The 12,272-nt window shown below is 35.1% G+C and overlaps 1 protein-coding gene across 1 annotated transcript in view; it reads right to left on the bottom strand.

Annotated features, from left to right (window-relative positions):
* Nucleotides 1–190: 190 nt before the first annotated feature.
* The window catches only part of sfl (N-deacetylase and N-sulfotransferase sfl), a 74,468-nt gene continuing 62,386 nt past the window's right edge, over nucleotides 191–12,272 (bottom strand). The window contains exons 3-12 of the mRNA XM_018541782.1: nucleotides 11,314–11,566; nucleotides 9,840–10,031; nucleotides 3,709–4,052; nucleotides 2,884–3,172; nucleotides 2,274–2,402; nucleotides 1,831–2,013; nucleotides 1,539–1,759; nucleotides 1,131–1,409; nucleotides 602–899; nucleotides 191–521 (exon numbers count right to left, since the gene is read on the bottom strand). Coding sequence (XP_018397284.1) covers nucleotides 411–521; nucleotides 602–899; nucleotides 1,131–1,409; nucleotides 1,539–1,759; nucleotides 1,831–2,013; nucleotides 2,274–2,402; nucleotides 2,884–3,172; nucleotides 3,709–4,052; nucleotides 9,840–10,031; nucleotides 11,314–11,566 — 2,299 coding nt within the window. The 3' untranslated portion in view covers nucleotides 191–410. The remainder of the gene's footprint in view (nucleotides 522–601; nucleotides 900–1,130; nucleotides 1,410–1,538; nucleotides 1,760–1,830; nucleotides 2,014–2,273; nucleotides 2,403–2,883; nucleotides 3,173–3,708; nucleotides 4,053–9,839; nucleotides 10,032–11,313; nucleotides 11,567–12,272) is intronic.

Below are 12,272 nucleotides of genomic sequence, written 5' to 3' on the forward strand. Positions count from 1 at the left end.
CCTTGATTTCTACGACGTGGTAACGATGATAATGATAATAATAATGATAATAATAATGATAATAATAATAATATAATAATAATAATACATTAATAATTAATATAATAATAAAAATAATAAAATAAAAAAGATAATAATAGGAAAACTAGTATTATTAACTTAATAGTGATCGACAATTACAATTGGGACTTCGTAAAATCGCTTATATGACTAGCTTTTGTAGGGTCTTCAATTACATTAGGCCAGTCCACTGAAATAGGCCAGCATGGTCCTTCCTTTAAAGATGTGAAATCCAGTGGAGTTTTGAATGTACAATTATTTTACAAATCTTCCATTAGCAAGCGATGTATCTCGCTGACAGCAGAAGCTAGCAGCCGAGTAACATTAAAGTTTCATGTGATTGGCGTTTGCTAGGTCATCACAGTATCGGTAAGGTCCTCCTTCAGCCATTGCGGAATCGTTCTGGACCCAAGTCGCTTTAATAATTTCACTAGAGCCGTGTTGTGGGACAAATAATATCTCTGCGAAAAACACAGCAAGTTTGTAAATAGATACGATTATTTTATATACCGAAAAGAAAAATTTATTACAAGAACTTTACCTGTAATAATTTGTACGATCTGTCTTCCATTGGTGGGTACTGGCGACCTTTACTTTTACCGAGACATTTAGTACGATCTTCGTTAGTTACTTGACAGAAGAAACCCTTTTTCGGATCGTACCTCAAATGTGAGGAATAATTGAAGGCGGGCGTTATTTTTAGAAATCGTTGCAACTCGTGCAGCGTTTCCACAGGGTTTTGTCGTAATTGTTCACCATCGATAATGTGTAATTGTTGTGGTAAATAGAACGATAACCATCTTTCTAAATGTTGGGCGTACTTTCCAGGATTTAAACACCTGTAATTGAATACAATATCGTCTTGAAACTCATGACAATTAAAATATACATTGCATGTTGTTGTTATGTTAATTAAATCATATATGAAATTATAGGAAAATATAAGTTTTCTGGCACTCATTATTTTAACAATCATTAACTTTTAACTAATTACTGTTACAAATAACGTCTTCTCTATTCATACATTATTAAGTGACATCTTATGTAATTGTTCATGTTCAATTATGTACCTATTTCTAAGATCCCGTAGAGGTTTCGGAGCAGAATCACTCGCTGTGATGACCGCATGGAAGGAGTAATTGTTCGCTACCGGATCTCCGTGTACTCTGGTATGCTGGTACCATGAATAAGCACGTCTAGCTGGAGAGAGCAATATAGTGATTAGCTTAGCTCTTGGCAAAAGCGCATGGGCTCTACGCGGTACTAATTCTCCGTCAAAATAAGTAGCAGATTTTTCAAAGAGATATCGAGAACTCTCATTTTTTGATGCTGGAAAGAAGCTCATGTACCTGTAAAAGTAATAAGTCATGTAACCGTTTCTTATACAATCTGCTTTATACAGGGTGCTCCATTTTAATTTATTCTCTAAACTTTTATTTGAGGAAAAAATTGAAAAAAAATTGATTCTGATTACTTACCAATCAAGACCTTTGTAATAATTTTTTCCATTGAAAAACTGTATCTCTTCAAACGTATCGGGGCTTGGTAAATTGCTGCTTATTGCTGGATGAATGGACAGGAATGTATACAATGCCGTAGTACCAGTCTTTTGAGGTCCGATTACTAGAAATCGTGGTAACTGATCGCAAGTTTTATTACGAGACCAGATCTTCTGATGCCTCTGATCATCGCATGGATTCTATAAAAAGAAAATATTATAATAGTATTATAGAAGCATAATCAAAATTATAGAATATTCATTTCACTTACTCCCCACACTGGATCGGCTTCCTCGGGATATAATTGAAAATAACGTTCTCCAAGCTGAAGTGATGGTGCACTAGATAGCCTTAAATTCGTCCAACACTGAATGAATTTTATAACTGATTCGAAAGTGTACAACGCCAGCCGATCGTTTCCATAATTCGACATATGCGTCATAAAAATATTTATCTGGAAAAAGCAATACACAATTAAGATTATTTTATGCTTGCATATATTATTACAGTATGAGATATAAAATAATTTTATATCTATATATATTTTAATCATATTAAAAATCTAAAAATAAAGATATATCAAGTCATAGAAATAATTAATGACGAAAATCATCAATTTGTTACAGATAAATAGCTATTAAAAGTGAATTGCCTATATAATACGAAAGATCAAAGCCTGGCAAAGATTGATTTTATAACGGCTGATTTACTCACTGGATTATATACGATCGTTTGGAAAAGTTCCCCGCCCTGTATTGACTCGTCCAGCTTTTCCCTTCCACCTGGATACCTCTCGATAAAAATTGTGTGAGTAAAAAGACCACAGGTCTGCCTCGGTAAAACCTTGAAATACATAAAGAAGAGGTTTTTATTCGGTAATATGTATCATTGAATAATTTGTATACTTCAGAGGATTTAATATAAAATTAAAAATATATATACAAAATATTTATTTTGGCAATAAAAATTTAATTTTGCATACAAGACTCGAGTTATATACCGCATCGATAAAATAATACAGCCCCTTATACCTCATTTCACTATCCATTGATAAAATAAATACCAAATTAGTTATTAATGGAATTTTACGATTGATTACGTGTTTAATATTCATGTAAATTAGCGAGCAATAAAAGCCTGATTTTCGTATTTCGAAAACTGCAATATACCGCGGTGTTCAACCGAAATATTGCACGATCGATACGTTATTTTCAATAAACATTTGTGTATATAACTCGCACATCATATTAGTTTTTCTGTTGGGAATGCTCGCTTTAAAAAAATTCAATAACTGTGGCTAAATTCGTGACTTCTAGATTCGTACCATTATATTACGATGAATAAAACCGCGTCTCAAACGAGCCGGCCTCAGGTGCGGATATTCTTCGGTACTCGTGACCTTGATGTTCCATACTCGCTTCCATGCTTCATAGAGGCCTTCGTGGACCGGGTAAACGCCGGAGTGATGTGGACTTACGCTGTATCCGCTTCCGGTCGGTATACCGTGATCCTTTGCGAATTGCTTGTTCAGTGCCATGTCCAATTGTAGATGAGTTACATTCTCGTAAAGATGCGGTTGTTGATGATTCCACATGTGGGAAAACCACGTAAATCTGAAAAACATCGCAAATTTTTGAGATATAACAAGTATACGTATTTTCATTGAATATATCGACGATAGCATAAGAAAACGTCTTTTCAAAGCACATGAAAATATCCTTTGTATTTTTAGCTCAACAGTCACAATCAACTGCGATCATAGTAAGTGAAACATTGTAACGTTTTGTCGTAGGCGATTATGGCGGCATTATAACAAACTGTTGCGTGACATTATACGATAAAATATACTACGATGTTGACGTGACCATAAATTTAGTGTGTATGGTTTGTATTATGCACTCTATATATGTACACTCACTATAATATAATAATAAATTACATAATTGTTGTAGTCACCACTGTGTAATTCTAATTAATTAAATTGCTTTTAGAACTATACAAATATTTCAATTTGTATGATACAATAACATTATATATTCTGTTGACCGTATTTAATAATATATACTTTAGATATATCTCTACTTCTAACGTAATGTAATATTCACCGAATTTATCACTTTCACGCGATTAATTTTCGGATTTACTGTACCTGTCTACGTTCTCCAAAAGCATGTCGTCCCCCAAATTCTCCTCCGCTGTCCCGTGATGAAAATATTTCCCGGAAAACCCCAAATTAAATTTGAACCCCGGCACCAGAGCTTGAATTCTCTGCTGAGTGGCTAACAACGCCATTACGTCATCTTTCCTCAGTCTGGTGCCTTTCTCGCCGACGAATATATCGTCAACGTCCACCAGGATCATACGATTTAAACTGAGACTCAATTGCCCATGTGATAAGTAGGATAACGAGTCCAGCAGCAGTAATTTGTGCAACCAAAACCGTAGGCCACCACCGAAGAGAACTCTTTGAATTCCGTCATATCTGCCATGATCCTGAAAATAAATATATTTTATAAACTAATGCTTCTTTTTTATTTCAAATAACATATATTTAAATCTAAAATCATGTATAATAATCTAATAAATCTACTTTTACCGCGTTGAATGTATGTATATAATTTGTGACTCGGAATTGTGTACTTCGTGCTGCATCGTAAATAACTATTGTATAATCACGCGTATGTGTATAAATAGAGTTGGGTATCTCATAATACAATTAGTGTCGAATAACGCAATTATTTATTTAGCCCAATTTCTTCTATCGGAGCGGTTATTGATCTTAGTTGGCGTTTTAGTTTCGACATAGACGTGCACTGATTTCGGATATATACGCACACAGTCGGCCGACCTAATCATCGCGCGTTAACGAGCATCGTTATTTTTCTCTCAATGGAGTACGGTAGAGTAGGGCGAGTAATCGGCCATGTCCGACGTGTTAATTGCATTGTTCGACGGAAACTCTCCAGCAACTCCACAGCTTCGGCCATGAACCGGGCTTGTTAGCAGTAAACAACAATAATAATCTCACGGATAATCCCGTCCGTGCGAGAGGGTGGGCATCGAGATAGATACGCGGATCGTACAGGTAGCCAGGTGATTAAATCAGGAGCCAATCAGCCGTGGGCTCATTCGATTAATGAGCGACTGCGCGACTCGCTTCATTTGCTACCATTGGAACCACCAATTTATTTCTTTCGAGGGTTGGTCTACCCTGATGATGAATAGATCAAACGTTTCTGTCGACGCGACAGAGATGAGCAAAAGTCTGTCAAAATATTTTTTAATCATCACGAATGTGAAACATGTTTCGAGTATAACGAATAGTAGGAATCATCGCGGTGGACTTCTGTGGTTTTTTTATACTCATCTATTTACAAACTATTTATGAACAAATTTCTTTACTTAATTAAAAAAAGAATTATTTTTCGGTCTCGTTTTAGTGTTAACATATACGTGAACAAAATTTAATAAAATATTTTCATTTTTTTTCCATACAATCATCCTTTATTTTAACACATTTTCTAGAACAATAAATTAATTCCATACCACTAAAAAAATATTTTGAATTTTTGTTCAAAATAGATTAATTGCACTCTCTGCAGAGGTTGCTTCATCATCACTGGTAAAATTTTGTTTCAAATAAATCGAATTTTAATTTTGAAAATAAAATATTATCACTACTGCAGAGTACAGACTAAATTGAGGCGATAGAATGAGGATTAAATTTAAGAACAAAAATGCAGAATACTTTGTATTAATATAAATATAAATAAATTAATTCATTAAAAAATACATATATGGAAATCAAAGGTTTAATAAAGATGTCTTAATTAAAGTTTTACATCCTTTATTTAGCTCGATTATTGACCAGATTTTCTTATAGATAGCTTTGCATAATACCAGCGAATTTTTTAAATAAAGATGGTTTTATTAAAAAGAAAAAAAAGAATGAGGAGGGGGAAAAAATAATATGTAAATTGTAAATGCAAAATAAGAATTCGAGATTTGAATAGGTATGTTTTCTGTAGCTGAACTAGTATATGCTTTTAGAACTGTTTATAACTTAAAATGAAATAGATATACATCATGTTTAATATTTGATGAAAGCAAGAAAGTTCAGGGTAGGGATAAAAAAAACAGACCTAGTGTGTAAATATAAAAAATTCAAGATATATTTTTTCGTTTATTTTTAAATCAGTCATATCGACATACAAATAAACTAGCTGCACCGTCAATTGGTATCACAGAGACAGGAAAAGTTAACAAAAAGCCCCTCACATATCTCATAAGCTCTCGCTGGTATACAGAGACAAAACAGTTGAGTGTGAGATATGCATTCCGGGTGGATGGAAAAACGTCGCGCGCCGGAATGGAACGCGCAAAACATCGACAATACAGCATGTGTATCAGCGTGTATTCGCGCTCTTCGTTACATCAGACGAATATCTCGTCGCGTGTGTCCGCCCGATGAACACTGTTTCCTTCATATCATCTACAATTCGGCGCCTCCTTCAGACGTTTGCGCGTCCTGGCGTTTTTCGCATACTACAGTTTGTCCTACCACTCTTTCTCTGTCTCTCTTATCCACGTCCGTTACGTCCGGAATCTTGCAGTTGCGAATTCCTGCACGAATGTAAACGCCGGTCGGGACGGCTTTACGAATTGTTTCAGTTTACCTCTACCAACTGCGGATCCTTTCTACGTTTCCTCTCTTTTTTTTTTCTCTCTTTCTCTCTCTTTCTCTTTCTCGTGTATTCGTCCATTCTCTCTTTCTTTCCCTCTTTTTCTCGTCCTCTCGTCTCCGTGTACGTGACCACCAGCCGTATCGCGGAAATTCCACATTTGTTTTCGTTTTCCGGCACCGTCCCTGGCAGAGCAGGAAGAATCGCCACGACGAGAGAAACGGCAGAAGGGAAAAATGTAGGGAAGCGAATGAGAAAGTTACGTACACATTCGCGATTTCTATTAATACAGGATTAATTAAAGAGACAATGGAAAGAGGTCATTCTTGATGAAATCACATATAATTCCCATATTTATGAAGGAAAAAAAAATAGATAAAAAGAAACATCTTGGATAGAAATATATCTACGAATAATAGTATAAATAAAACAAAGACTAAAATTTTGTTATAATTTTATGTGCAAGAAGTTAGCACTAACATTTTGTAAAAAAAAAATAGAGATAAATTGTGCTAGATTTGTGCCGCAAGAATTAATGACATAAATAAAAAAACAAAGCGTTAAAATGAAAAAAACGTTTTTTCGCCAGCACCGCCATTTTGTTTAATCGGCAAAATAAACATTGTGCTGAGTTGTGCTCGATTTGTGCTACATTGTGCCACACAGATTTCAGCCGTTCTTTCATGACACCAAAAGTTATGACTAAAAATAGTTTTTCCCTCCGTGTTCGGTTTTTTGCCCATAAATCGGGTTTGTAGTGCTTCCATGTGATCGATACTGTATATCTGAGTTGTGCTACCGTAGCACAAATCGAGCACAACTCAGCACAATGTTTATTTTGCCGATTAAACAAAATGGCGGTGCTGGCGAAAAAAACGATTTTTTCAATTTAACGCTTTGTTTTTTTATTTATGTTATTAATTCTTGCGGCACAATGTGGCACAAAGCGAGCACAACTCAGCACAATGTTTATTTTTCCGATTAAACAAAATGGCGGTGCTAACTTCACGCACACTTTTTTTTCGATATTCGGGTTTATAATGCTTCTATGTGATCTATACTGTATATCTGAGTTGTGCTAGCGTAGCACAACTCAGCACAACCGTTAAATACGCCGACACACCGATATTAAGGGTACTTTACTCTTGAGCGTGGCTCTTCGCCCAAGGCTTTTTTATTCAAAATTCGGGTTTATAATGCTTCCATGTGATCTATATTGTATATCTGAGTTGTGCTAGCGTAGCACGTACTTTAAAAGTATGCGTGTGAATGGTACACATTTAGTATTATTCGGTGTTAAAATAATTTTCACCATGTTGGTATTTATATGAAGTGAGAAAGTAGAATATCGCTTGAGTGCAGATCCCTGCGAGTGAGAAAAACAAGTGAGCTCGTGAAACAAAGAAAAGATAACTCTCATATACATATACCATAAACATGGTGAAAATTATATAACACCGCGAATTATATTATTATAAATCCATACCCAAATTTTTAAGAATATAAATAATGATCTTCTAGCACTAACAAGTGATTCGTTGAAACTGTCCCTCTCCAATTTTGATGGGCTTTAGATACGTTACAGAGAGTTGAAAAAAGATATTAAACAATTTATATTTTTTATCTCAAAATTTAGAGGGTAAAACAATCTCTCGAAATAACAGATTTTTTTTGTTTTCAGCGAATACCATCGAAGCTATGAGGTATAAAAAAATTTATACAGAAATTTTGTATTTAATTCGTAATAGTATATTCATATTTTCTGAAAATGTTAATTTTTTACAATTATAATTTGAAATAGGACCGAAAAGAGAATAGCTAATTAAGTATGAAGAATTTCTATTTTCGGTCGAAGCAGATTAAACACTTTAATTATTTAGCGTAAATACATTTGTAATTCTACAAACCGCGCACCGAATTGTTTTTCCGAACTTGAAATGCATTCTTGTACAGAAACAGAATAGTAATATCACATATTAAATTGCACGAGCAATAATATGGCAAATAATTTAATAATTTTTGATGCCAAAAATAATAAGCATTTAATAAAAATATTCATAATTTGATGTTAATAATAATTTGAAAAACTGTTAATAATTTTATCGCGAAAAATATTACCTCAGTCGGGAATCAAACTTGGATCGCACGCATTAATTTTTTTAATCCTTAATCTTAAGGTTGTTTCGATCCTTAAACCTTGAGACAAGCAGATTAAAAATATTCTAGAATATTTTGATGCTCTACACAACATATCCAAAGCTTCTCGAAATCGATGAAGAACATTTCCGACGATTCGGAAATGTTCTTGTCAGACGATGAAAAAAATTAAAGCAATATTTCTGACAATTATTGTCTGCTGGGAATACATAAGTCCTTATCACATCGACTAGGGTTAATATAAGAGGAGGACGAGTCCTCTTATCGTGCAATGTTCGAAGAGAACTCGTAGAGGACTCTTTTTCTCGGCAGAAACACTCATACCGAGCGCGGGATGAAATCACACTGTGCGTATTGTTCCAAGACCTTCCTTTTGTTCTATCCCTCACGAATGGCGGAACACAGCCACTCAGCTTCTTGTTTCTCGCCCAGACGCCTTTCTTCTTTTCTTTCCTTCGTTACACGCAACCGCAAAGCGAAGTGGCGCATCGGGGAAATTTCGCGTTTCAGGCAGACTTTTTTTCAGCGTGAAATTTTGAGAGAGAGAAGCACCTTTTGAAAACCGAACCAAGAGCTCTTTCGTCTCGTGCAAGAAAAATAAGTGCGCGTATAATACGACTTAGAATCGCGTAATTTCCTCATGGCGATTACTCTGAGCTTGTTATCAGTGGTAGACCAGGACCGTTACACATTATCGCAGTCCTTGTATCTCGTTCCATAAGGATCAAGAACACTCAAATCAGTACATTCGCGATACCTGTGGTAATAAAACGAGCTCTCGTGAGACTCGCGGGTTTCCAGTGAACAAGAAGGGATTTTGTTTTCCCAAACGTATCCGTACGAATATAAATGTCGAGTGCAACTACACACACAGAGAGTGTTCATGTATTTCTTCTTTCCTATCGTCATACCTTTCCTACCATCTCCACGGGGTTCTGGTTCCGTGCACTCTTTCAGAACGAAGATCATTCCGCGGAAATATCGTACGTTCTTGTTTTTCAATATTATCTTTGTAGAAGATAAGCCAAGCGCACACGAAGCTGCGTGAGTTAATAAGAGATTCCCAAAAGGGACACGCTCGAAGCTTTATGTATAATGAGGACCGGGGGTTCAAAGCTAGCGTTCATATAATACGAGTATAACTTTGGCTTGATACACGACACGGATTCTATATAACTTCCTCGATATTCGTAGTGAAAGCACCCACTCATTCTTATTATACACTTAGTCAAAGAGCATCTATTACATCGACGGATTTCTAACGCAAGCAGCGTGTCAGGTCCAATACGCGAGAGAGAAGAGAAAATGATTTAAACGGTCCCCGTCGCCGAACTGTAATAGGTATGGGCGCGTGAGTCGGTGCATTAATTCCGCAGTCGTCCGAGTTGTCCGGGAAGAGATACGTGACTGGAATGTCCAGCAAATAAAGTGCACAGCTCACCTGGATGACGGTAGCTAGGGGACTTTTGTTGGCCGGATAGTCGAGGCTGTCTCGATACGCCCAAGCGAGTGGCTCGTAGGTGCTGTGATTGGCCTGAAAAATAGTCCAGTCGCCGCCAGGAAGTGGTCCCCAGGCCGTTTCTCCCGATCTGGTTAATCGAAGAATGGGAGACGCCGCATTCAGCTGAGCATCCTGAGGGAAGAAAGAGCGACCTGATTCTATACGGCTCGCACAAAAGTTCCACTCCCGCTCGTCGTGCCAGATTTCCTCGCTTTTGGGAAAATCAAATTTTCGGAGGCATCACACGCGCTTTGGCGCTTTGTTAAAAGAGAATTGTTCAGGCTGCGCGATTTTATATTCAGAATATTACGGGCAATAATATTTCCTACAAAATATGCGAAATGCAATAATGATTACACGAAAATTATTTAAAAATTCATGGGATATATTAATAAGCTGTAAAAAAGAGAGTTGAATTGAAAATCCAGAAAATTATTATTTTAAATATTCCAAGTTTAGATCGCATTCTGCGTGCTCAAAATAATTTCGATTTTATATAATTTATATACCAGAAATAAAATTAATCTAAATGTTCATTTAAATATGTCGAAAAAATGCTTTGTAGTAAAATGAGAAAATCGCTTGTAATAAAATCGCTTTGTGGTTATTTAAAGGGTAGTAACATATTTCGTGCTCAATGAATATAAACATCATGAACAGTGTCGCCCCTTTTTCTGAATAGTATAATTATTATTCATGAGATATGTCACGCGTTGTCGAAGTACGCTCTAAAGTTTTAAGAAGATTGTAACTTAACCCCCCTTCCCTTCCCCATTACGAACATTATGGCTATAAAAAGTTGCAGATAGTTGATATCACGAAATTGGATATCCAATAATTAATCATTATAAAATAATTAAAAAATATATGCTATAAATTAACACAAATATGCAATATTCTCGAAACATATAGGTAACATCGATTATTTCATTGTCACAACCAGTACTATTGCTGTAGGGACTACAGTTTTTACTGCTTCTTTTTTTACGAGGGTTTTTTCCTTGTTTTGATATCTCACTTTTCGCGATACAAATTTGATTGCAACCATAGAAATTATCACAGATTTTCTATCATCATGGCTGTTTTAAATAATCCCATTAATCATAGGCATCGTTTGTGACAATAAAAATATCAATGATATCTTTATATTTCAATCATTACAATTTGTTTCTGTGCGTGACAATTTTAAATAAGTTATAATATTAAATTGAATTATAAAAAAATTTACAAAAAATGTGATGTACACAAGAATATATAAAATATATTAAATAATTAAGTAATCTTATACAAAAAAAATGTAGTATGCGCATAAGAATATAAAATTTTAATAAAACAAATAAAATATATATAGTTATAAATAATTTTGATAAATGTCTGAGAGTAGAGTTTGAATATCTAATGTTAGAAGACTAACCTTCAATCTAAGATTAGTATGTATAAAAAGTGGAAAGCCCTTCAGCTGAGCACCAACGAGACTCTCTTCTCCTGGAGGAGCAAAACCCACGATGCCAACTGAATATTCCCTGCAATATTTGTCGAGTAGCTCACGATTCCATTTGTCCATCTGCAGGTACTTGTTTAGATTCTCGAAAATCAGCACCCCGTACCGACCCTTGTCGAGGTTTGTCAATACCGGTAAAGACTTACCGGCCACCTCCACTTTGTACCTGAAAGCATATCGACAATATTTCATACTTCATAGTCTACAAAATTTGACATTTTTTTTTAAATTAAAAGAAAATTTGTATTATTGAAAAAATAGAACGACGTTTTTGTCGTTTTTATCAAAATTGAAACACATCGATTTATGCACGCACTATATTGAAAAAAATATTTTATTACGTTTTACTCGAAAATTTTTAATGTTTTTATGATTGGAATTTTCAATAAAAAAGAAAAGTCATAAATTTTCACTGTCGTAACTTTCAATGTGGAACGATTCACTTGTAATAAGATACAGACACTACAAATATAACAGTTTTGCGGCAAGTACTTTTCGAAAGTGCTATAATTTTTATGGATATATCGTAGTATACGCTCTGCATTTATTGTTTCTAGATGCCATTAAAACTGTAGCGATATATATTCTGCTAATCGCCTTCGGGGTTTCTGTGCTTAAGAATTGAACATAGAGGAATGTAGACTTTCACGAACTTAGCTTCGGTGCGCATTATTCTTACGGGGTTTATACATATATATAAGCTAAGCGGGAATAAAAAGTTTTGTTAACGTGTTCTTTAAAATGGAATAAATTCTCCTACCCTCTCTTCGTTCTTTCTCTCTTTCTTCCAACTTACCACTAACTAATACTTCTGGGATTTCTCTCTCTCTCTCTCTCTCTCTCTCTCTCTCTCTCTCTCTCTCTCTCTCTCT

Source organism: Cyphomyrmex costatus, unplaced genomic scaffold (genome assembly GCF_001594065.2).
Source record: "Cyphomyrmex costatus isolate MS0001 unplaced genomic scaffold, Ccosl1.0 scaffold30, whole genome shotgun sequence".
NCBI classification, from domain to species: Eukaryota; Metazoa; Arthropoda; class Insecta; order Hymenoptera; family Formicidae; genus Cyphomyrmex; species Cyphomyrmex costatus.